Consider the following 25,960-nt stretch of genomic DNA (forward strand, 5'->3'; position numbering starts at 1 on the left):
CGTACTTAAATAATACTCGTATATTATCGCCAGTGAAGATCGTACAAAGGAAGCATGGTTTCGTTTGTAGGGGTGCGATGATATTCTCACACATTTTCATGTTGCATCCCTTCTGAGCATACAAAAGCTGTGGCACCATTTATGTGCAGATTTTCCGCATACACAAATTTTCGGTGATGATCTTTCAAACGCTGTCTTTTTTTTTTTTTTTTTTTCATGCCCACGTGACTGATGATCATTAGAACACACAGACGATGATCACCTGCTTTACCCATTCCTCTTTTACGTAAATTTTGTTTGTTGAAGGCCTCCCGGTCTTGGAGTCATCTTTTATTACATCGCACTCATCTCTGAACCTTTTATGCTACTCAAAATGCCTTTTATGCACGTGCGTGTCATAGTCTTCTTTCCATATGCTTGATGAAGCATTTGAAATGATTTTGATGAAGTTTCCTCCAACTACACCAGAAATTTCAGGTTGGTCCGTTGTTTCATGTTTGTCATCTTACATCTGTAAAGATAATGATATAAACAAAATAGTGTTAATAAAAGACTAATGATTGCAGACAGCTGAGACTACAGTCATACTCTACGAAGACACCATATTACTTTATTTAATATAATAAACCTGCTCCTATTTCGCCTATGCACCACATAACAGATCAAGTCCGGATATTTTTCAAATTTTGTATATCATAAGAGAACGCACCTAGTTTTCAGAACCTAGGTGTGTAAGTGGTAGGGTTGGGGTAAAATTTTATATATATTATATATATATTGCTATCATATACTGTCTCTCGCTTTTATAATCCTATTAATAGGATATAACAAGTGATAACTAACACTGTCTAAAAGCTAATTAATTACCATTTTACACGGCTTCCCAAAACAAAACTTTACAAAATTAAAAACATATTAAAATGTGAATATGTTAAAATATAGATTCTCAGAATAATTAACAAGAGAATCAAAATTTAAAGTAATTCAAGTCTAGGTGTATGATCTGAGCTTATCTACATTTAATAAAAGTAAGAAATTCTTTTCTACTTAATACATATTTTATTGATCCGAAAATACTTTCTGTAAATTCAAAAGAGTTTTTCTGATTAAGAATCTTAAAAGAGACTCAAGGTCTTGCCGCTAAAACACCATGTAAATGCAAGACGTTGTGTGACAAAATATAACAATGTAATAATGGTATACAGGTGATCGTTTGGTCATAAGAAAACAGTTGAAATGCCAATGTGAAGATTAATCAATACACTTCTAATCGATAGAAAGTTGTTAAAATAATGCGTGTGAATTATTATGCAACTTTTATTATTATTATTATTATTATTATTATTATTATTATTATTATTATTATTATTATTATTATTTATGGATATAATTACAATGTATACTTTTATCTTCAGATAGGAACAAGTCCCTTGCATTTGGCTACTCAGTTTGGTCATTTACCTACAGCAGAAGTTCTCTTGAATGCAGGAATATCCCGAGATATCCGGACGAGGGTAGATCGGACGCCGCTTCATGTTGCCGCGCTAGAGGGCCATACGGATATCGTTCAGCTTTTATTATCTCGTGGAGCAGATATTGAAGCCGAAGATATGGTAAGGAAACGCTTCACCTTTTGTCAATATATATACTGGCTATGAAACATGTGCAAGATTTTGTCCTTATGTAAAAAAAAAAAAAAAAAAAAAAAAAAAAAAAAAAAAAAAAAAAAGTTATATGATTGAGCTATGAGAAGAAAGGAAGAACATAACCATAGAGATTGATAGTGTAATTAGGTTTTAATATATTACTGGAGTACATAGTTATTCTTTACTGCACGAGTACTTCTTTGTGCCCTAGTAGCTAGAGTGCGTACTTCGTCTTCATGGTCCCAATAGAGGTATTAAGCCTTGGATGCTGTACCTAAATTTTAGTATTTCAATTTTCTTTCTAAATTCCGGTGTTTCACCCACAGTAAAGAGTTTTGAAGGGAGGCTTTATCACTATTTCATAAATTACACATTTGATCGTTCATTTCACTCTTTCCTTCGTCTTGCAGCAGACACTCAGAGAGTTTTGAAAATGAAGTGAAATAAAATATTTCAGATTAATATCCCATGATTATACCCTTTGAGCTAGGGGAGACAATGATTAATGCAAGTGAATAATGATGGAAGAATTGCTGGAATGAGAAAGTAGGAAGAAACGAGAGTACCCCGAGAAAACCCACGGACACGATGTTGTCCACAACAAACTAGGCCAGGAATCGGACCAGGGACCCCACGCACAGAGATAAGTATTCTACCACTGAGCCACCATGCCCTCTTAACCCGTAAGTATTCGCGCAGGGATCCGATAGACCTCCAAATTGATATTAGCTTTTTTTACAATAAAGAAATATATATTTTTTAAATAATTAAGACAATGTAGCATAACTCTAGACACGTTTTTAAAAGTATTTGTTGCAATGAGGTTTTTTTGAACTTGTTTTGAGATATTTTTTAATAATTTTTCATCAGGATTTGTGGGTAGCAACACAAAAGTTACCTGTTTGGGAGTCTGTGAACACCCCGCGCAAGTACTTAAGGGTTAAAGAGTTTCAGGAGTAAATTACACAGTAATATGCAAACATAGAAGTAATGTAGAACACTAAAATATTGTAAGTAGATGAAGTATTTTCACTGAAAATTTGATTTCATGTAGCCAGATTGTACAGTTTTAATCTAAAATAATGCGTAATTTAGCGCTTCCATTCCCAGATCAGGAAAGTACCTTCTTCCTAAACAGCTAACATTAAAGGAAAAAAGGAAGTCTAATTTTCTTGCAAATATTTGTTACAAATAATATATATATATATATATATATATATATATATATATATATATATATATATATATATATATATATATATATATATATATCAGAAATTACGATACGGAAAACGGTACAATTCTTTTCAGTGTGTTGTTGATAGTATGGGTAGTCGGGATCTCTTAAAGTTAGACATGAAGTTTAGTGTTTGGACTTCTTATTTAAAATAATTAAATGTGTGTTTCAGCGTTTTTGTTATGTCCTAGCATGGAAGAAAATGGGGGATGAAAGTTGGAATTATTATAAGATATTAATATATCGAAATTCCTTAAGGTTAGAGACATGAAATTCGGTGTTTGGACCCTTTATGTAAAAACACATGTTTCAGCGTTTTTAGATGTTTAATCTATAATGTAAGAAAAATAGATGAGGGTGCTTCCCTAAGATGCAGCGTGTACGAGACGTTCAAATTTTGTGCGAGACTTTGAATTCAGACTCTGATATGCACTCGAAATGTGCAGAAGGAATAACGCAAAATGTTGCCTAGAATAACGTATGGGAGCATTTGCTAATATATGTATATTGTCTACATAAAAGAATACTGTATCATTGATAATCAATTGGAAAGGTAATCATAATTTCTTCTTTTTTATTTTTATTTATTTATTTATCTTTTAACTTGAAGTTTTACACAACAGTATGTTAATATTTTCTACCTTACGGTAAAGCCCTATGTTGTTAGTAACGTACTTCATAAATTCACTTAAAATTACATATACGAGAGTTCGCTCATATATTTAAGAGTAGTTAAAGTATAAGAACTTGCCAGTGCATTAAATCCAATAATTTGCTGGCCGCTGTACGTAATGCATTTTATGTTGTATAAGTGTGCATGGCAATGTCAGCTATGGTTGCTATGGTTTTACTGGAAAAAGGAATCCTGATTTTATCTATTATTGTTGAATTCTCTAATTTCTATGTTTTGTTTATTTATTCTTAATAACGTAATACAATTCTCAGTTTTCGTAAGCTATTCGTTTATATTTAAAAGTTTAAAGCAGTAGAATTTGTTTTTTTAAAAAAAAATCGTGCTAAACTGTCGCTGAAAAGATCGTATTATGATATTACTGAAATATTGTTTGTTTTTGCAGCTCAAGATGACGCCACTGCATTGGGCAGTACAGAGAGAGCACATTGAGACGGTTGAAATACTATTACGGCATGGAGCGAATCCAAGTGCATTAAGCAAGTTTAACAAAACACCTTTTGACCTTGCGTTAGAGAATAAAAACACTGACATTCTCGAGATGCTGCAGGTAAGGAAAAATCATAAATAAGTATGATAGCTCTGTTTACCACTACTTTTTAAAAGATGCATCCACTTAAATTAAACAATAAATTCTTTAAATTATAAAAACATGCACCTAATAAATACAAAAGACATCTCGTTACATGAAATGCATGACTCGATACTTTACCTAAAAACCTGAGTAAAAGGATTTATAAGAAAGGTATACGTTCAATTTTTTAAGAAAGATGGTACAAAATATATTATGACATACATAAAACAGGATGTGTATCACTCACAATCTCACTAGTGCATATATTATATTTACTTTCAAACGACTATAAAAAAGGGAAAAGTATAGTGTTCTTGAAAAAAATCATATTCAAGATTTCAACGGAGACGTATCATGGCCTCTACATACTGAAAAAGGATTTTTGGATGTTGATCCGTCCTTTCCAATATAAATATGTTCACTCTTGTCTAAGAGATCATATCGTTCAACGTATCGAAACCAGCTGTTATACTTAAGGTTTTGAGATCTTCGAGGACAGGGATCTCAGCGTTTCTCATTGACGTACTACCAAAACACATTAATTAATAATACCACGATGTACGGTATCATACTATCACCAACATCGGCTCGCGTATCACAGGTTGAGAAAGCCTGTTCTAAGGCGATTTCTTAAATTTTCTTCCTACTCCAAAATAAGGGTAGTTTACTGAAAAGATGACAATTGAAAAATCCTGTTTTCTTGAAAACGGTTATAATGATTTGGTTTTTATTCCATGTATCAAGATTTTCTTAACTGTGGTATAAGTCATTTTTCTGGGAAAAGTGTACGAGTGGTAGTTTACATTTAAGGGTCAGTTCTTTACAGACGATTTTCTCAAAAATGACTCAGGCCATTTTGTTTATATTTCGTAAGTAAATATTTCATTAATAGTCTAATAATACGGCATAGCTTATTTGTTCTGAAAAAAAAATCTACAAGGGGTAGTTTATTCTTGGGGATAAGTTTCTTGTACAGTTTTCCCAAAAATAACTCAGGCAACATGGTTCATATTTCACAAATTAATATTTCATTAATAACCTGATATTATGGCATAACTTATTTGCCAGAAAAAAATCTACGGAGGGTGGTTTTCTTTGAACGATTTTCTAAAAGTAAATCAAGTAATTTTGAACATATGTCGTGTGTGTGTGTGTGTGTGTGTGTGTGTGTGTTAAAAAAAAAAAAACACTAATAACGTGACAAAATGGCATAATTCACGAGAGAGAGGTTATTCTTGGTGGTGAGTCATTTACGGAGATTTTCTCTAAAATGACTCAAAGAGATTTTGTTTATATTTCAGAAATTAATATTTCATTAATAATCTGACAGTATGATGTAACTCATTTTGTCCTGAGAAATCCACAAGGGGTAGTTTATTCTTGAGGGTGAGTTTCTCTTCAGATGATTTTGGTGTCGTGTAACTCCAAGGTTAACTCCCAGTTGGTATAAGAGTACTCCTAGCACTCCTAGGAGGAGAGAGGGAAGACATAAAATGATTGAAAGCGGCCGTTATTAGTCCATAATTTGGGGGATCGTTTAAATAAATAGTGAAGCTCCCGATGCCGTTTAAGTCCGATGTAAACCCCACTTAGCATCTGGTGGATGAAATGGTGACATGTAAAAATATCAAAAATGAACAGCATTAGTGTTCAATCATTAGTTTTCACCCTAGTTACGTTAATTGATAGCACACCTGATGTCATTTAAAGTCCAAGTTCAGCTCCCAGTGATACGCAAGACCCCTTTGCACGCCAAGGGGGAGTGAGAGGGGCAGACAAAAAATAATTAAAAAAGACGATCGAGATTAATTTCGAATCCATAGTTTATTGGGTCGCTGAGATGAACAGTGATGCTCCAGATACCATTTTAAGTTCAACCCTTTAGGTTCAAATTCAGCCTCAAGTAGGGGTAAGACCCCAGCACACCTAGGGAGAGTGTAAGAGGGCAACATATAAAATGATCGTAAACAACTGATATTAGTGTAGAGTCCGTAGTTTTCAGGGTCGCTGAGATTAATTGCGATACTCTGGATGCCGTTTAAATCTTTAAGTTCAACCTCCATTAGTATCCCCAGGGGCAGGAAATGTTTAAAAAAAAAAAAAAAAAAATTAGTTTCGAATCCATAGTTTCCGGGATCCCAAAGTAGATTGGCTACACTCCGTATACCATTTAAGTCTACGTTTAACACCAATTAGCATCCCTAGAGTGTCGGGAAGGGGTTGACATGTAAAAGTATTCGAAAATGACCGATATTAATGTCGAATCCATAGTTCCCGATGTCGCTGAGATTAATAATGACACTTCCAATAACGTTAAGGCCAAAGTTCAGCCTCATCGTCATGGAGGGTGAGAAGGGGTGTAAAATAGGAGTGAAAAAAGGAGTGAAAAATGTCTCAAATGACGGAGCCAGGTTCTTATGTTAAATTGCAATGACATGTAATCCCAAGTTTAGGCATGAACGGTAATATCAACTGGATTGGAAATTTACAGGGGCAACGCCGCACATCTATAGTAATTGGATGAATGTATATTACAGTAACTCTGGAACAATTTTGACCAAGTTGATAGACTTCGACGACTTTCAATCTGAAAAAAAAAAGTACTGTGGAATAAGACACCCTAATTGGTGGAAATTGGAAGAAGTAACATGTAAAAATAATGTAAAACGACTGATATTAGTGAGCAATCTGTAGTTTTTGGAGTCACTGAAATGAAAAATGGCGCTTCCAATCCCATTTTAGTTCTAGTTCATCCCCATCGGCAGAGGGTGGGTTGAAGAGGAGGAAGGTAAAAAAATAAAATGTCAAAAATAACAGATTTTTGACGAAGTCATATTTTTCGGGGTCGGGAAAACTTCTAACCCATTTGAAATGACTTTTGGAAGAAGTTATTACCCACTTCAACCTGAGCTTTTTAATCATATCAAGTTGATTAAAGGCAGGTAGGGTGTTTCAATGTTTATGCCAAAAATAGAGTATCTTCTGTATTTTTATCATTAAACTTTCGTTGAAATAAATAGTCTATAGAGAAGAGGATTCAAATATTTCCCATAAACATTTTCTCCCCGTGCGGAGAACGGGCATTTTAGCTAGTAATCCTGTAATATTGCATAAATCACTTCCATAAAAATATCCACAAGGGATCATTTATTCTTGGGGTGAGTCTACAATTTTCTCAAATACGCGTCATGTGATTTTGTTGATATTCTATAAACACATATTTCATTAATAACTCTAATGTGTAGCGTGTCATTTCTTATATATATATATAAAAAAAAACATACAACTTAGATTACTTTTCGGAGTGAGTTTTCTTCGAGCAAAGTTTTCCGAGATCGTATTTCACAAAAGGTATTTCATTAATAACGGCAGTATAACATGATTTAATGTTTTAGTGTGAGGAATTGGAGCGAGAAAGTTCAGTACAGTATCCCGTGTGTTTTATTTTATATTATACTAACAGAATGGCTGTTTTTCGCACGGAAAAATTAAGATTTATGGAAAACATTTGAAAGATTCTTCTGGTTTGAAAATACTTGTCAATGAAAGTTCGATTTCCCTAAAACTACACTCAAGCATTCATTAAATTGCTCCTAACAACTTTTTACAACATCAAGACAGAGTCAAATCCTTTCGTCACATCCAGAGACAGTGGATTCACTCCAATGCATTAAAATCCTTAGACAAATATTTAAGTCAATTCTCATTACCCCGAAATATTTTTAGTAGCGCCTATGAGTGTATGATGTCGAGGTTGTAACCAACTTAAATCGTTTCTTACACCCGAAATCAAAAGATTTACTCCGTTTCTTGAATCCTGTTATTTAAAATTTATATTCTTTAAACTGGATTTTTCAAAATTCATAATTCAGTCTTTTCTCAATATCAATACTTAACCAATATATAGCGCATCAATTTTTTCAATAAATCTATATGCCTTGCAGTAGATTACTCAAAACTTCGTCTTAGATAATTTCAACTTCCTAGACCGAGGATAGGTTAGGCTTCCTCTCTGCCCTCTTACATCTTGAATTTCTGAAATTTTTACCTTATCCGTAGTAGAATTAGGAAAAAAAAAAAAAGTATTTCTGAAAATTTCAGTTATCTACGCCCAGTTGTTTTGGAGACCTGGTGAACAACGAAAGACAGTCTAAGGCCGTTTTTATCCTGACATTTCGTAAAATTTTGTCCTTCCCTAAGGTTTAGATTCAATTAGCAAATTTGTGCATGATTTCAAGGTCTGTGCTCAAGGATTTCAATGATCTGATAGAAGTTGAAGGAAAGTTTTAAGGTGTCCTACACTATAGGAGTGTTATTTTATAATACTCTATATTTCACCTTTGCCGTAGGGTTCAGGGAAAATTTCAAGTTCTTATGTCTAAGAATTCCGAAGCTCTGGTAAAAGTCGAAAACAAATGGTAAAGGCCTTCTTCTACCCTGTAAGAGTGATATTTCGTAGCACTTATTTTATTTCCTCACTCTAGGGTAATTGGGAATATATATAAGTTTCAAGATTCTACTCGTAAATGTTTGGCGAATGGCAAAGATCATTCAAGCCCTGCTATCCCCCCCGTTAGGAGTCATATATCGAAAACTCCCGTCTTATCTGCAACCTATAGTGAAAAGGAAATACATATCCAAAATTTCAAGGTTCTACGCCTAATAGTTTCGGGTATCTTGCGAACGGCAAAAAAAAAAAAAAAAATATATATATATATATATATATATGTATGTATGTATTAAGTCCCATTGCAAGTCTACGCCTAATAGTTTCGGAGATTTAGCAAACAGTGAAATATCATTCAAATCCCATTATCCAACCCTGGGGACTGCATTTCGAAAAAAAAATCCGTCTTGTTTATGGCCTAGGACGGAAGAACATTTATATAAAACTAGCAAACCTGCGTAAACGTCCTGCACAAGCGCAGGAGACTATTGTTGTCTGAATGATTGAATATGATACAGAATTAAAAATATTTATGGCTAGCAAAGTAGTTTTAAGAACACGTTAATAATATCTTTAATTAAGAATCTCTCGATAAACAATGTCATTTTTATTTTTTTACGTATATTTCTCCCCTTCCCTCTCCCTACAGTCAAAGTAAAATGATGAAAACATCCCAGGTCCAAACCTTATCTATGTTGAAAGTTTGATCAAGATCGGTCGGTTGGTTCAAGAGTTATTAAAATTTATTTATTTTCATATATTTAATCTCCCTTCCCCTAAATTCTACCACCAAAATGAAATAATAAAAAACTTGCCAGGTTCGAACTTCATCTATGTTGAAAATTTGGTTGAGATCGATTGGGTCGTTCAAGAGTTATTAACTCACTAACATAGTCACTTTTATTTTCATATTTATTGATTTTTGTATATCTCCTTTCCCCCCCCCCACCTCCCCATCCCCAACGTTGTTCCGTCAAAGTGAAATGGTAAAATCCATCCCATGCACGAACGTCATTTATGTTGAAAATTTGATCGAGATTGGTCGTTTAGTTCAAGAGTTATTAAGTTTTATTTATTTTTTTATAATTCCCCCTTCTCCCCTCCCGTTAATTCTACCGTCAAAGTGAATGGCTAAAAGCACTCTCAGGCCAGCACTGCATCTGCGTCAAAAATTTGTCCGAGATCGGTCGGGTGGTTCAAGAGATTAAGAGTCACAAAGATAGTCACTTTCAATTTTAATCTCAAGTTTTTTGTTCACAGACACCGCTATTAATATATAGATTTCAAGATTCTTCGCTTAATGATTTCGGAGATCTGTCTAATGGCAAAATGTCATTTAAGAACAGTTATCCTCCTCTAGGGGCCACATTTTGAAAAATCCCGTCTTATCTGTAACCTGGGGTGGAAGGAGGACATTTGTACAAAATTTCTAGATTCTGCGCCTAGTTAATTCGGAGATCTGGCGAACGGCAAACTGCCATTTAAGTCCCGTTATCCTCTCTTAGGGCAACATTTCGCAAAATCCCGTCTTATCTGTATCCTAGGACTCAAGGGGAATATTTACAAAATCTCAAGGTTTTACGCCTAATAATTTCGGACATCTGTTGGTGAACGTGAAACAGTAAGTTAATCGATGGACAGTAGACTGGTAAACTAAATTGCTTGCTACTGTGATCTTTACAGGACAGTGAAAAGTACGCATATGGTAACCACGCAATTTCTAGTAGGCTTACATCAAGACGGAACAACAAAGGCTTGGAAGTTCGGCTCAGGAATGTATCTGCTGTTACTAATCAGGAAGAAGGTGACACATCGGAAAGAGAAAATGATGCGGGTGAGTGTCTTGTGTATTAGAGAAGTTTATAGTAGTACACTCCTTCAGTAGTATTGTGGTCCTTTTCTTGACCATTTTTATAATGAATATAATTACACTTTGCAATTACGATAGTTAGACTTGTTTTTGTAGTCGCCAGAATTTACCTTTAGTCGCTAGGGAGCGGTTGTATTGTACTTATGTTATTGTGACATGTCATTGTCCTTATCTTATTTCATCATGTCATTACATGAACCGTATAGTATTAGTTCAGGTATTTCTCTGATATATGCAAGAGGCTGCCGCCTGGACGCAGATGCGTTTATAGGCCCGCCTGCCGCATGATATCGCTATGTTGTGGCACCGCAGTTGTCTTTATAGGTCTGCATGAAGGTCACCTTTAGTCGGCAGATAGCGGTTGTATTGCAAATTAATGTGCTTATGTTATTGCAGCATATTGTACTTATCTTATTGCGGCATGTCATTGTCCTTATCTTATTAGAACATGCCATTATATGAACTGGATAATACTAGTGTGGGCTGTCTCTATGAAGTATCTAAGAGACCGCCGACGGCGTCGTGGTGCCGCGGTTGTCTTTATAGGTCTGCATGCCAGCGATATAGTGATATGAAACCCTTACATGCTGTATTCCGTGAAGTCAGTATGCTATATTATATATTTACGCGCCGATATTATATTGTATTACGCATCAGTATTTAACTAATAATTTAACTATATCATTAATTAGTCATTAACTATACTTACGTATCAAGTTGAACCATACGTATATACAGAGTGGCCCAAAAGTAGGTATACAGTCCCGTAGTGATCGACTCACGGCATTTTATATAATTTATTAATTGTTATCCATACAGGTATTGACTTAGTTTCTTACTTATCTGTTCTTAGTTGATTTTCACTTATATTAAGCTCGGAACAAACCAAAGCAAATAAATTCATTATCTTAATAAATTAAAATGTCATACTTGATCGATGCTGGTCTGTATACCTACTTTTAGGACACCCTGTATAATAATCAGGGCCCGGATCTTGTTGACAAGTCAACTTTTTTCTGTTACGCATAGGACAAGGCAACTTCAAATAAAAACGTTATCTGTCAACTCAAGGTTCTAAAAGTATATTGTTTTAGGGTCAACTTTTGGTCACTTTTTGCCGTTTTGAAGTTTCAGGTCATTTTTTAATATTTTAAGGTAACTTTCAGGTCACTTATGGCCTTTTTAGTTTTTTTCTTCTACATAAGGAAATCTTAAAATGAGCACTGTTCACGGATTTGAAAAATACTAAGTTATCTCTTTTCCTGGTTCCTGATTATTGGGGTGGAAAACTGCATTCCTAAGAAGCTAATGAACACTAAGCTTTAGCTTGTTGACTAGGGGTAGGGGTTGGTCGGTGGCTAAACAGTTGGTTTTAGATCATTGACCACAAAGGATGTGATCACGTGAATAACAAACAATGGATTAGAAGACGTACAAAGATTTTAAACTGGGTTTTTATCTATTATTCTCATGTATACAGTCTACACTTGCGAACTTCTATTGCTTAAGTGTGTTTCCTAGTTTCAAATCGGGAGTGAATTGACGCTTTCAGTACGTACAATGCTGTACAATGGACTCATCAATAGACTGCAACTAACTGAAACAAAACTTTTGAGAATGAGTCAGAAATGGTAATTAAAATCTAATAGATATTCAAAAATGACAATGCTTAAAGAAATAAATGTTTAAAAAAAAATTAGGGTCAATTTTTGTGAATTTAGGGTCATTTTAGACGAATTTTAGTGTCATTTTATAGGTCACTTTTTAGAAAATTTTAGGTCAACAAGATCCGGGCCCTGATAATAATCGTATATATATTCCCCCCAAGCGAAAATAATTTTTAGGATAGCTATCTTTATAATATTAGTTAACGCACTGTCCACATCAAAGTGCTCTAAAAAATTTAATACCGAAGAGACAGCGTAACTGAAACTGAACCAACAACTGGATATTATCGCCCCTAATACTTAAGCCCGAATCCCATTAACTATTTTTTTAATCGCAAATGAAGATAATGATACTTAACGTTTTGTCTCTTACGGCGAAATTAAAGAAGAAATGAAATGTAGCGGTTACGTAGCGAATATTTTAAAAATTCTCAAATTTATTAACTTTTTTTTTTCGAAACAGTACCATGAGATAAATATATTTGACGATGTCTATTCCTAGTTTGTCTCTTTGAGTTGTATCTTTTGGAAAGTAAGGAGAAAGGGCTATTTTTTATGGTCATAGTTCAGAACGGTGTTTTGTATGTTTGTCGTAGAGAAAATAATCCGATAGATTTAATAAACTGTTTTTATTGCTTTATTATTTTCTCTTCGCCTTAGTTAAGAAAAAAAAAATATCTATAATTCTCTTCTCGCTGTTTCCTCAGTGTTACTTAACAGTATTGAATGCTGGAAACCGCATTGACTTAGTAGTAGAACGGTCACCTCTGGTGCGTAGAATCCCTGGTTCGATCCTTGCACTCCCCAAGTGGGCTTTATGAACAAACACCGTGTGGAGGGGGTTTTCTTAAAGTGCTCCGGTTTCATTCCACTGTTTTATTCATTATCATCATCATCACCGTTTCCCTTAGCCTCAGTTCGTAATCGTAGGACGCAAAACTAGAAATTTCATTCAATTAGCTGTCAATGAATTTTGTTCTGAAATAAGATTGATTTTTATATTTTAGGGATTAGAATTTATTGTTCAGCCTTTAAATCTTGTTTGTATCATATTGTAATAAAGTTCGAATGTTTATCGAGATTTCCTTAGTCTAAACGTAATTTTAAATCCCTTATGAATGTGCGAGTGCGAAGTGTTGTGAGACCTGCTTTTTTTTTTTCTTTCTTTCTTTCTTTCTTTCTTTCTTTCTTTCTTTAGGCTTGGGTAGGATCCATATTTTATGATATAGTTACTTTCCAATAAATGCTGTGATAAACCTGAATTCGTTGTGTTCAAACTCTAAGGTTTCATGTGTTCTTTGACCCTGGTTACGACGTCGTTCCCTTCTTACTATTTCAAAAAACACGACTAAAGATTCAGTGTCTAACCAACAATGGATGAGATTCATTGAATATACAAATATTTGTTAATTGAATTCTTCTGGCTCAGAGATAAGTAAGACAAACTTTCAATTTTCGAAAGCAGAACATTTTGATTGTCTTTTACTGATGTTCACAATTGCCAAGATTACTATCAATACTGTAAATCCAGTTTCGTTATTCATCTGTCTTTCTTGACATTTTAAATAATTATTGATTACCCACTGTATATATATTTTCGTATTATCGTAAAATGAACGATACAGATATTAGTGATGAGCTGCATGTGATTTTCTCTTATTCAAGCTTCTTGTTCTGTAATACACTTGGACAACACCGTGTTTGAGACAGCGTGGAAGAAGAAACTTTAAGACTCAGCCTTGCGTTTTGGATATTGATGTTTAACTCCTTAGTATAATTACATCAAAAATACACCAATAAGAATTATTTTGCTAACATATTCCATTATGTGCGATCGTACATCGAACTAAATCTTGGGAAGGTGGGCTATGAAAATATTCAGTATCGATAGCCAACAATTGTCAGATTTCATTTTTTATTTAACTTGTAAATAGTTCCAAAGCTACAATAAGCAGCACTTAAAAAAATAAATTTGAAAAAGACAAAATACAGAATTTGGTTGTAACTTAGTGACAGAAAGGTAATATAATAGGGAAATATCATGTTATATCCCACCCCCGTAGGAAAAAATTAATGTCAAAGTTGGGAATGGAAGAATTCAATGAAATTCCGAAACTGGAATTGATATGTAGAGAAGATAGTTGATTTGCTATATTTTCGTTAATATTCATCTGTTAAATTCGAAAAAGTAAGTTTCAAGGACATCTAATTATTTCGTAGAACATGATAAATAGACAAACGAAAAGTCGAGAAAAGAAACAGAGGGAGAGAATGAAAGCTTTCAAAGTCGTGCATTTTGTAATAAAACTACTCATGATACGATTTTTAATATATTTCAGCACCCATAACAGGAGAGACTCAACCTGAGGAAATTTTGCCTGATGTTCCAGTTAACCTAAATAAAGCTTCAGAATCCCCTCCGCAGGAGGAAGGTATGATTTAATTTCTTATTGCCATTTCAGTAAATCAACTAAATTATAATGTAAGTTTTGTTTAGTAAAATGTAAAAGAACAATGCCTTATTTCTTTTCGTGCAAAACTTGGTCATGGTGAGTGTTCATTTATTTTCGGTGGTCAATTACGTATTGATCCTTAACAAGATAAGGCCACTTTTAATCCTATTGTATGATAATTGAGGACAAGAAATTCAGTACAGAGATATCACATGATTAATTCTCCGTACTCTTTACTCCAGAAAAAAGTATATTTAGGGGAGAAACTAGTGCTTTTGTATTTTGATTAACATTATTAAACACTAGATTTACTAGATTCATCTCCAGTCTTACTGGCAACATCTTCTTGAATGCGGACGTCAGACTTGAAAATGGACGTTTATGTCAAGCCTACGTACAGTATGCAGTAGTTCAACTCTTTACGAGCTTCCTCATTCATCATATCAGATGTTCTTTGCTTTACGCCGTGACCATTTAAAGAACTAATGTATATTCCATAATATCGTCCCTCAACAACTTCTTCATATTTCTCTCGTCGACACTTTCCAACCGGGAATACCCGTTTAACCTTATCATCAACCAATTCTCCTCATCGAAAGTACTCTCCCACTGTAAATATCCTCTATTTTGTATTTGCTTTCCCAGCCTACCACAGCTTCCGTTCCCTACTAAAAACAATGTATCAATGGTTTCTATCGACCTGGAGAAGTCAGGCAATTTTAAGTATGGAATTTACTTCTCAGAACTAATTTCTCTTTTTGCCTTATTAGACTGATTGGTAGGAAAAAAATTCTCTACACACTATATATATACGCAGAATCACAATAAATGAGGAACCTCCTGATTGGGAAAAGGAAAAATATAGTTGTTTTTTTTTTTTTTTTTTTTTTTTTTTTTTTTTTTTTTTTTTTTTACATTATATATAGACTTAGAAATTCATAAATTGTGACCTGGAAATGTCAGGGGATTCATGATCGCAAAACAAGTGGGAACTTCCTGTGTCTTACTTTTCCTTATTCACCATTTCATCTAAAATTGCAGTGGCTTTCACTATCCTCCATAAAGTTATTTACCGAAAACGCCCCAACGTCCATATTCTCATTACAAAAAAAGATCCCACACCTTTAGTGAAGAAATCTCAGAAACTAGGATTGAAAAAATTGCCCTATATTCTACACCAATTTGACTTTGAAACTCCTTATCACGAAGCGAACACACACATTCCACCATTCCGGTACCTTTGACTTTTCCAATCCCATTTGCATTCTTAAAATGCACCTGCTGTGCAGCTTTCTATGTTGGAACATTCATATCCCGTCAAAAATCACTTATACTATCGCAGCGCTGAAATTCTCCGTCTATCTGTTCCAAAACACACAAGTTACCAGAACAGTATTTAACCACATCTCCCGCATAATCAACCTCAAAATGATTTTTCTAGATTCTTTTATGTCCCTCATAAAGAGGTGAGAAAAGCTTTACCTTACTATCGTATTGTTAGTGGCAAACTTATATAATAATTACGACCTTTATACACTCACTCTGTTTCCCATATGTAATCTTTGCCAATTTATTTATTTATTATTATTTACAAAACAATTATCTTTTCCTGTATACTTTTCTTTTTCTTCTTTATTTCGTGTTTCTATTTATTTTTTTTTCTACTACATATTTATATGGGTTTTGTTAATTTCTTCACTGGTGATATACGTATATCTTAACTCCAATCAAGCATCTGTACATGATTTCAGCTTCTCTTTCAGCCCTCCCAGCTGATCTAGTGATTGGTGCGCCTAACTCAATAAACAACTTCTTGACTCTGTATCCAACATTGTTTCCTTCTAGATATTTGAAATCTAATTCTCGTCTCTCTGCCTCTCTGTGTGTTCTCGTTCTTATCTAATGAAGCGTTTAGGTAAGATATTTACAGTGTAGTTTCTTAGTGTATGTTATTGTTTTCAGTATTTTCTAATAAGTAAATCGATCTGTGTATCCATTCACCATTTCCGCTTCGAAATTCTTCGTATCAACAATAGTGGGTTACTTACTAGATAATAGTGAAAACCTAATCACTACAGCCCGGATTTATATGCAAAATGCATGTTTGTAGTAATATGCAGAAACATGGAAAATGTTTTCTTCTTTCCGATGGACTTGCAAGGATTTGTTTGAGACGCATGTGTTGGTGCATATAAGTGCATATTTTGAGTGAATTTCGATGTTCATACATATTTCGTAAACTTTGCAGGATACTACATATTTCCGAATTTTATTTGCTGCATACTAGCATATTTGAGAGTATATCACAAGGAAGTAGGTTATGTTTAAACTGAACTGACTCACTTTCTAAACGCAGATGTACAATAAAATGTTGTATAGAATAATAGAAGACAGTGTTGTATCCTATCCTAAATTAGTCCACCTGACTTGTCTTGCACACGGTCTTCATTGCGTAGCAGAAATAATCAGATGGTAATATCTAGCAGTAGACGTGCTTGTATCAAATGTAAAGAAAGTATTTGTGAAAGATCCATCGCGCGTACATATCTTTCGCTAAGTTGCGAAAAATTTTCCAGTACCTTCTCAACCAGTGGAGCTCGTAGCTAGAAGCTGTGCCGTATTATGCAGATAACTTAAATCGAGTGAAGAGAGTTGTAGACTCACTAAGTCCCGATGATGCAGCCGCTATTTATGTATCTCAAAAATGTTTCTCTACAAGTGACATTCAGAACAAAATTAAGTACATACACAACCAATTCTCGAGAATACCTGAAATTATCTGACAGTTGGAATCCCGTAACAATGCTTTGCGCAATTCACTCTCCTTGTTGGGCGAATTATCGCAAACTTTGTCCAGTGAAACAACTCACGGTCTTGCGAGAATAGCGTCAGATAAACTTTGCAAAGTATTAGGCAAAAATCCCGGGTATAAAACAATCTGTTCCATTGCAAATGTACTTAATGGTGGGAACATGGAATTGGAAGAGCCCCGACTTACAAAACGTTTCTAAATGATAAACGCAGAGGGTTAACAGAAGAAAAACCTAAAGAAGAAGATAATAGTTCATTGCAACAGAGATCATTAAGACATTCTTATAAACAACTGACATTTTATTTTCTTAGTGTATATTCCAGTGCATTTGTTAAATTTTTTAAATGCATATTTTATTGCATATTTTTGATATTTTTCGTGCATATTTTGGGGTTGGTTTGTGCATGGAAATCCGGGCTCTACTAATCACAACATGAAGAGTGTATACATCTCGTGGCGATGTGAATATGATTTCTAACATAGCTTCGACCTTGAAGCTTCTTAACTTATTCTCAGTTTTTTAATTTTTCTTTTCTTTTCTCCCTTTCTGATTAGACATTTCAGCAAAAGTCCTCATAGTGCATGCTTTTAGTGTGTGTATGGTATTTTCACTCTTTTCTAGTAAGTAATTCATATTCTGTTCCTGCTCTGGGATTCCTTTGTTCTCTCTCTCTCTCTTTCTCTCTCTCTCTCTCTCTCTCTCTCTCTCTCTCTCTCTATATATATATATATATATATATATATATATATATATATATATATATGTGTGTGTGTGTGTGTGTGTGTGTAGTAAGTAACTTAATGACAAAATACGAGGAGCATTCGTAAAGTAAGGTTGCAACTCACTCACCCGACAAGTAATATTTTCGTATGTAAGTTGGCTATACTGGATTTCACTGTCAGCCTTCCGCTTCCATCTCGCGGCTGTCCCGCATTACTACGTGGAGTCTAGTTCAAGTAATATGTGTTTTTCAATGGCTGCAGCGATTCAGAATCATGCCAACTGTTTAGTGTGCTACGTCAACGTTTTCTCCAAGCGCAAGGCAAGCGCCCAGCAAATGTTCACAAGCACTTGTTTCCGTTTATGGAAACACCTGAAGAAATATCTTACTGGACAATTCCAAGAAGACGAAGAGATCAAGAAGAAAGTTGAAATGTGATTCCAGCAGCAGGCGCTAGGAATCTATGACTGTGGGATACATAATCTAGTATTCCAACTTAACACGTGTTTGAACAACAGCGCCAATAATCACGTCGAAAAATAAACCCTGTGTCACTTAATACATTGTGGTAGACATTTCGTCTATATACATTTCTTGAATAAATGTTTGTCACCTTACTTTCGGAAGATTCCCCTCGTACATAATTTCATTATAACATACGTGCTGAAAAGGTATAAAGTAGAAATATGGTGTATTATAAGATTGTTACTGTATTCAGGGCGTTCATTTGGCATATTTCATTTTACGAACTCCTATTTCTAAAAAACCAGATAAACTTGTAACGGTTTTATAAGGCATGTCAAATAGACAGTTCATCGAAACAAGAAACACAGAGAGGTAGAAAGAATGAAATCTTGTGTAATGCAGACGATAGATACATCATTAAATGATCATTTTCATTACATTCTAGTGATCATAAAACAAGAGATCGAACCTCATGATATTTTATATGAAGAAGATTCAGTTGACCTAAATAAAATTTCAGATTCGCCTCCGAAAGAAGAAGGTATGCTTCTTTTTATTATTGCTATTTCAGTAGATGAAATTAAATTAAAGCGTAATTTCAGTTATTTTTTTTTTTAAATCTGTAATTTATTTCCATACAGAAATTTTGCGTCGTAGATGTTTATATAGTGTTAGTAATCAAGAGTGTAATAACTAGGAGTGAGCAAAGCCGGTTTCTAGAAAACCGAAAAACCGACATCGATTTTCTCCAATACTGGTTTCGTTTTCTTTTTTTATTATTATTATTATAAACTTTTACCGAAACCTCTTTCAGTATTCCGTGGAAACCGTTTTCGATTTTCTCTAAAAGAGTTCTGGATTTTTACTGAAACCAATGTGATTTTCGCCGAAACCTATATTTATTTTTATTCTTGTAATGCTCATTTCCAGACAAATTAACAAAGAAACCAAAGCGGTTTTGTAGAAAACCGAAACCGGTTAATTCAAAACCTGTGTTTGAAAGTTAAAAACTGTTTTGGAAAGATGGTTCCGGGTTTTCTAGAAACTGACAAACCATGCTCACTTCTAGTAATAACAACGTAATCCCATTCTCAATTGATTATACTGTGCTTAATTGTGGAGAAGAAATTCAGTATGATTTTGAATTCGCCGAGCAGTCTGAAAAAAGTGAAATGAAATCTTTTTTAATTTAACGTCCCACAGTTATGCCCTTTAGGCTAAGGGAGACGGCCGCGGTGGCTCAGTGGTAGCGCGTTCACCTCTGGTGCTTGGAGTCCCGGGTTCGATCCCAGCCCCCGCCAAGTGAACTTTGTGGTGGACAAACACCGTCCGCGTGGGGTTTTCTCGGGGTTCTCCAGTTTCCTCCCACTTTTTTCATTCCACCATTTCATTCATTACTCATCATCACCGTCTCCTTTAGCCTAACCGGCATAATCGTGGGACGTAAAACTCAAAGATTTCATTTCATTTTTTTCATTATACTAACAACTATTGTTCTATGAAAAAGTAACTCTTCGGGCTGCTCGGCGCTTTTAAAGTAGCCTAGTTTCCATGGTTATATTTCTTCCCTTATTTAACCAAAATTTTACAAGTTACTTCACCAAAACTTTTATGTTGTCTCGTTCATGTCGTACTTATTCACACATACTTATATTTATACTTATAACATATATTTACACATATACTTATTCATCCGCGCCATTCAAAGCATGGAAAACAATGGCGTCCGCACGGACCCGAGGTGTGCTAAATATGTTTTGGTTCTTAAATGTTCTCATAATTTCTAAATACGAAAGCATACAACAAGTAAATTGTTATGAGTGAATTTAAAACATCTTATAAAGAGATGTTCTGAGTCGTAGACAGAAAAAATACATGAACATAATGAAGCCTGGGGTCCGCACGGACCCCAGGTGGGCATCTTAAGTTTTTTTTTGTCAAGCGGTCTGGAATATGTTATACATAGGAAAGAAAATATATCATTTCTGTATTTTTTTCACTTGAATATATATCCACCGATGAGTCAAATCATCTAGGACAGATTTCTTTTTCCTTATTGTCAAGAATGTGTAATATAACAGAAGTTGAAGGGAGAGCTTTAATAATTTCAGAAGGTGGTTTTTCTTTTCTTTTCTTCTGTAAAAGAGGATAAGATCTACCTGATACAATAAACAGAGAAAGAAAATCAGTTAGTGATTAACAGTATTAATAATGGAAGATTTCTATAAATATGATTGTCAGAATTCTTTTAGTTAGGTGGAATAGTGTAGGCAATAATATGTAGCTAAAACGATAACACATATCTCAGTCCATGTTGATATATTTAGCAAATAAAAGATAAATTATCTTGCATTAATCATCTTAATAATAGAGTTAGAACAACGTCTAGCAAGTCATTATGCGTATCATATATTAAATATAATTCTTCGAATACACACATTCATATATTATGTGTATTCTGAAACATGTTAAAAAATGTAAAAATACACTAACACACACATATACTCACTCACAAACAACAAAATGCACAATGACTTCCTTGACATGTAAAAACACTTTTTTCCCTTAACATTAAATAATGTACTTGTTATATAGTAAAATTTTGAAAAATATATAAGAGAGGTGTCACTTCTAATGCGCTGTTGCATTTAAGGTAGAGAAAGAGGCTCTTTAATGGACATGGGAACACTTTGGCTCAGTAGTAAAGCGCTCGGGTCCCTGTTCAATCCCAGGCCATGTGAGTCTGTAGTTGGTTGGATGTGAATTTATCGTCTATTTCAGCAGCGAAGCTGTATTAGACTTGGACGCACAGCTTAACTTGGATCCGAACAACATGAACTCTCTCCAGGATTAGAACCCGGGTCTCCGCACTGCAGGCGCGTACTTGAGAATTTGTAGTAGACAGAATTGTCCTCATAATTTTTCTCGAGCTTTTCCCATCATTCCACCAATTATTTCATAATCATTCGTCTCTTTTAGCTTAGGACGCAAAACTGGAGGATTTCATCTATTTTTATATTTTATTTTAACGAACAGGTTATTGAACTGAGATTTATTTTCTGATATTTTAAGATTTTTTATAAAAAGTAAAAAGGCTACTGTATGCTATGTGTAACAGGTTTCAAAACATGGAATAATTTCGTACGAGGAAAAATTACGTATCTTCGAAGCAAGTGTTGTTTCGAAAGAAATTTCATGTTTATACTTTGAAAACTGAGAGAATTCTCTACTGGTATAGAACCAGGAAATGTCTTGTGTAGCTAACATGACACCAGCAGTTGGATAAAATATGCATCATTTGCAAAATGTTAAGAATATTTGAATCATTTAACATGGTAGATCAAATGTTTGCAACTTTGAATATCAATAACTACGAAATGTGATTTCGTGCCCGAACTTTTAAGACTTATTCTTTATACTGGTGGCTGGGAGCTCTAATTAGATTTATAGTATCGATCTAAGTGATGGTCGCGAGTTTTACATGATAAACGAAGCCATTTATACGGAGCTTAATGACTCCCTAAATGATGTAAGAATATCATGTAACTCGCGGCGGGCTGTGATTATTGACACAACTGTGAGAGGTGCTATTTTGAGTTGCTCTGTCACTTGCGTTACAGTCACACGACAATTCTGAGTAGCAATCAGCTTTAATGCTTAGCGGGAGCTGTACTGAAGGTTTTCTTCTAGCGACTGTATCTCTTTGCCGATGTAGTTTTGTAGTTCATCATCACTTTGGACACTATCCCTCAGAACACATCCAACACACTTACTATTTTGGTCACGCTGGCACCAGATAAACGAGCACCGACAATTGGCCTTCTTAGAAATCAGAGAGATCGTCCAGTGTATGCTATCATCTGCTTAGTTCACAGCACACTGCCGTTGTACTACTCTTCCTATGTGTACACTTTCCAAATAAAACTAAAGTCTTGCCTCACCTTCCACACTTTTGTTTATACTATGCAATATTTATATGAAATTCTCTCTTTTTATTTCAATTTTAAGAATTACAATTTCACATATGATCTCCAATACCTCTCAGACCTCGATTCAACTGTCGTCAAATTTGAGCTATAGGCAGGAGTACCTCTTGATGCAGAGTGGTAAATTCTCGTGCCAAAATAATAAGATCACAATAGATGCTTACAAAAATCCGAGATGTTCGAAAACTTTTGAACGGTAGTGTATATATATTAGATTCCACATAATGAGACCACAGATTAATAAGACCCTGAAATTCATGATGCTGTAAAGAGGAAATGCACTCTATAATTGTTATCTCTTTTCTATGTATTTGTAATGTGATTAACTGTCTTTCCAGTTACTACCTCTAATGAGCCAATAATAAATCTTTTAGAAGAACACAGTATTACTTCGTTGCCATCTGATAATTCAAGTTCAGCTCAAAGTGGACAATCTAATAATTCAACTACAGTTCAAAGTGGACAAACAGTTATTTCAACGGGTAAATATATGCTTATGTGTAGGTTATTTGTGTCTAACAAACTCTCAAATTTGAAGAAACCATAGCACAAGTAAGTGCATTTTTACTTGCATTAGAATTTACAAGATTTTTGTAATTAAATTTTCTCTTGTTCAAAAGTTCATTTAAATATTTAAGTAAATCAGACTCGTGCTTTTACTCGTATGATTTAGTTAAACGTATGCAATCGATGAGTATCACCATTTTTTTTAAAAATTATCTTTCGTTTATCGTTAAATTTGACGTGTCATTTTGAAACACTTTCTAGACTTCGTCCGTCTGTTGATAGATATCAGAGCAGAGACTAAGGAATAGCGATAGCCGGTTGGATCTGAAAACGATGAAGAGATAATTTCTTGATATGAATTCGGTGTGCTAAGAATATATGTTCCATTTCTGCTGTTAACTCTATATTGAAACTGGAAGAGGTAGAAATGGTTTCAATATTAATCTACGGCAAGGGAGAGCGATCGTCGCCGTTATCCGTCTATTGAAAATAGAATTGATAGATATCTAGCATGTTCTGTTTCAATATTGGTTTTCCAATAACTAAAATAATAGATAGCGGGAAATAGTATTTTGAAAAGGATTCAATGCTCCTATAGTAATATTATGTCTCTGCCCTTATTCCTCTTTTGAACCCAGAAGTAATACAAATCACTCCTCCCAGTTTCAATCGACTCAAGATTTGAGTGCTTTCTTCTTGTTGTCCTAACTGGTCAAGGTCATTTTCTCAGAGGCTTTTCAATCAATATTCTACGCGTCCAATGCATATTTTACATAAGAACAACGTGCTGCTTGTCCATTTCACACACCTCGTTCTCATAGTTATCCGTACAAAACTCGGTAATTGATACATACTAGAAATGCAATTGTTCGGGAAGAAACAAAGTTTTTTTCACGGCTTTTTTGCTTGGGAAATTTTGGGGCGTTCTAGAATATAATTTTAACCAAGAAATCACAGTACGTTTCACCTTTCTTTTCCTATTATAATACGAAGAAACATTTAAATATTGCATTTTGAAGAAGAAGAGAGGTTCAGTAATCATTTATATCGATACTCACTCAATAAAAAAGAAAAGGGCAAAACTATGGACGCAATGGATCTTATTGGGCCGCGGTGGCTTAGTGGTAGAGTATTCACCTCTGGTGCATGGGGTCTTTTGTTCGATTCCAGCTCGCTCCAAGGGAACTTTGTGATGGACAGACACCGTGTGCGTGGATTTTCTCGGGGTTCTTCCGTTTATTCGTACTTCCTTCATTCCACCATTTCATTATATTTCTCATCATCACCATCTCCTTGAGCCTAGCCGGCATAACCGTGGGACGTAAAACTTAAAGATTTCATTTTACTTTTTCTGCAATGGGTCTTCTTGTTCGAACGAGTTGTTTGTAGAGCTATTAGAGTAATGTACAATGAGAAAAATGTTTGAGTGAAAACAATAATGTTACCAATAACGGTTCTGAAAATGTATAGTTAGTGGGACAAAATTTTCATTTAGAATTTATGTATAAACTGAAACTTCAGTTAGTTACGCTTTGTAGCTAAAGATACATTGTATGTAGGAGGTTACGCAGAACAAGTGTATCTTTCTATCTACATACATAACATTGAGACCATTAAAACTCGAGGGTGAAAAGGTTAAAACCACTATACGCAAATTTCGTATTTCAAATATATTTACACGGTATAATACTAAAGAATGAATACCTTTAAACTAGCATTATACCTAAAATGGATGTTCATGACTTCAGTTTTGTAAACTGAACTCATATTTGCTTTTCCGGAACGGAGAACGATATGTAAACCAAATTCTATATCAAAAATAAAATGAGTCTATGTCTGTTTATTGTGTTATTTTCTCGTGTCGGCCAGTTTGAATTTAGGCAACCTGTACAACACATACATGACAACATGTATAACTTTCAGGAACTTGAAAGGGGGTTAGGCAATCATCTTGATTCTTGAGATTTATCAGGTTGTATAACTTACACTTGCTGGCCACCAATGAAATGCCAATCCGAAAACTAATAAAGTTAGCCAGTTCTGATCTGAACATAGTACTTTGCAGAAACCACTACAAGAAACTAAGGTGGTATTTGAATAAAAAAAAATCATAAAAACTCAAAAAAGCGGAAATGTTATTTAAAAAAAGAAAACACTTTTCATGAAAAAAAGGCCCATCCCGAAAAAAAAACGGCTTTTTTGCATCTCTGTACATACTGTGAAGTGCACTTTTCACAGTTTTCTCCATTTACTCTTTTCGCTTCGAAAATTCTCAGACTGTATTCATAAGTAAATTTCGTTACCGAAATTTTCGCAACGTAGGAATAGTAATAACAAATTTGTTCAAATTTCAGTAAACTGTAAATATCATACATAATTCTACTAACGTCGAAGTAGAGTTCACAGTTCTTCGCCATTGTTTTTTCTCTTTTTTTTCCCACTGAGTAAATCGTTATCGTTATTGTGAGTAAAAGAGGTGCTAAGGAAGTTACAAAGAAGCATAAAGGAGAACATAATATATAACGATAACATAATATATAAAGATTTCAAAATAAATACCATAATCTAGTTGTTTTGTTTACTTGAAACGATTATTTGGAATAGCAGACTTCCTTCTTCTTCTTCTTTTTAATTGTTAAAAATATACAGAGAAACTAAAGTACGGTTTTTCGTCTTATTCTTAAATTTTGTAGTTCCTTTTCTCTCTTCTTATTTATATTTCTGTAGCATCACTTATACTTTCTATGGTGCTGACAGTTTGGCTACTGAAAGTGTTTGAGTGTTCAATAATTGTGAAACGCTTTCATGGTAGTAGAAGAATCATTTAAGTTACATACAATGTATTACTAGTAGATATATTTCGTATATAATTAATCTATTCTA

The 25,960-nt window shown here is 34.3% G+C and overlaps 1 protein-coding gene across 12 annotated transcripts in view; it reads left to right on the forward strand.

The window, feature by feature from the left end:
- LOC145678586 (uncharacterized) overlaps positions 1 to 25,960 on the forward strand; it is a 48,083-nt gene that overhangs the window by 12,509 nt on the left and 9,614 nt on the right. For 9 of the 12 annotated variants that reach the window (XM_081748907.1, XM_081748908.1, XM_081748910.1 and 6 more), the window contains 6 exons: positions 1,416 to 1,613; positions 3,960 to 4,124; positions 10,279 to 10,429; positions 14,472 to 14,564; positions 19,030 to 19,125; positions 22,909 to 23,052. In XM_081748907.1, the coding sequence (XP_081605033.1) occupies positions 1,416 to 1,613; positions 3,960 to 4,124; positions 10,279 to 10,429; positions 14,472 to 14,564; positions 19,030 to 19,125; positions 22,909 to 23,052 (847 nt within the window). The remainder of the gene's footprint in view (positions 1 to 1,415; positions 1,614 to 3,959; positions 4,125 to 10,278; positions 10,430 to 14,471; positions 14,565 to 19,029; positions 19,126 to 22,908; positions 23,053 to 25,960) is intronic. The other 3 variants (XM_081748914.1, XM_081748913.1, XM_081748915.1) reach the window with 3 other exon arrangements.

This window comes from Thermobia domestica, chromosome 2, assembly GCF_964235325.1.
Source record: "Thermobia domestica chromosome 2, izTheDome1.hap1.1, whole genome shotgun sequence".
NCBI lineage: Eukaryota > Metazoa > Arthropoda > Insecta > Zygentoma > Lepismatidae > Thermobia > Thermobia domestica.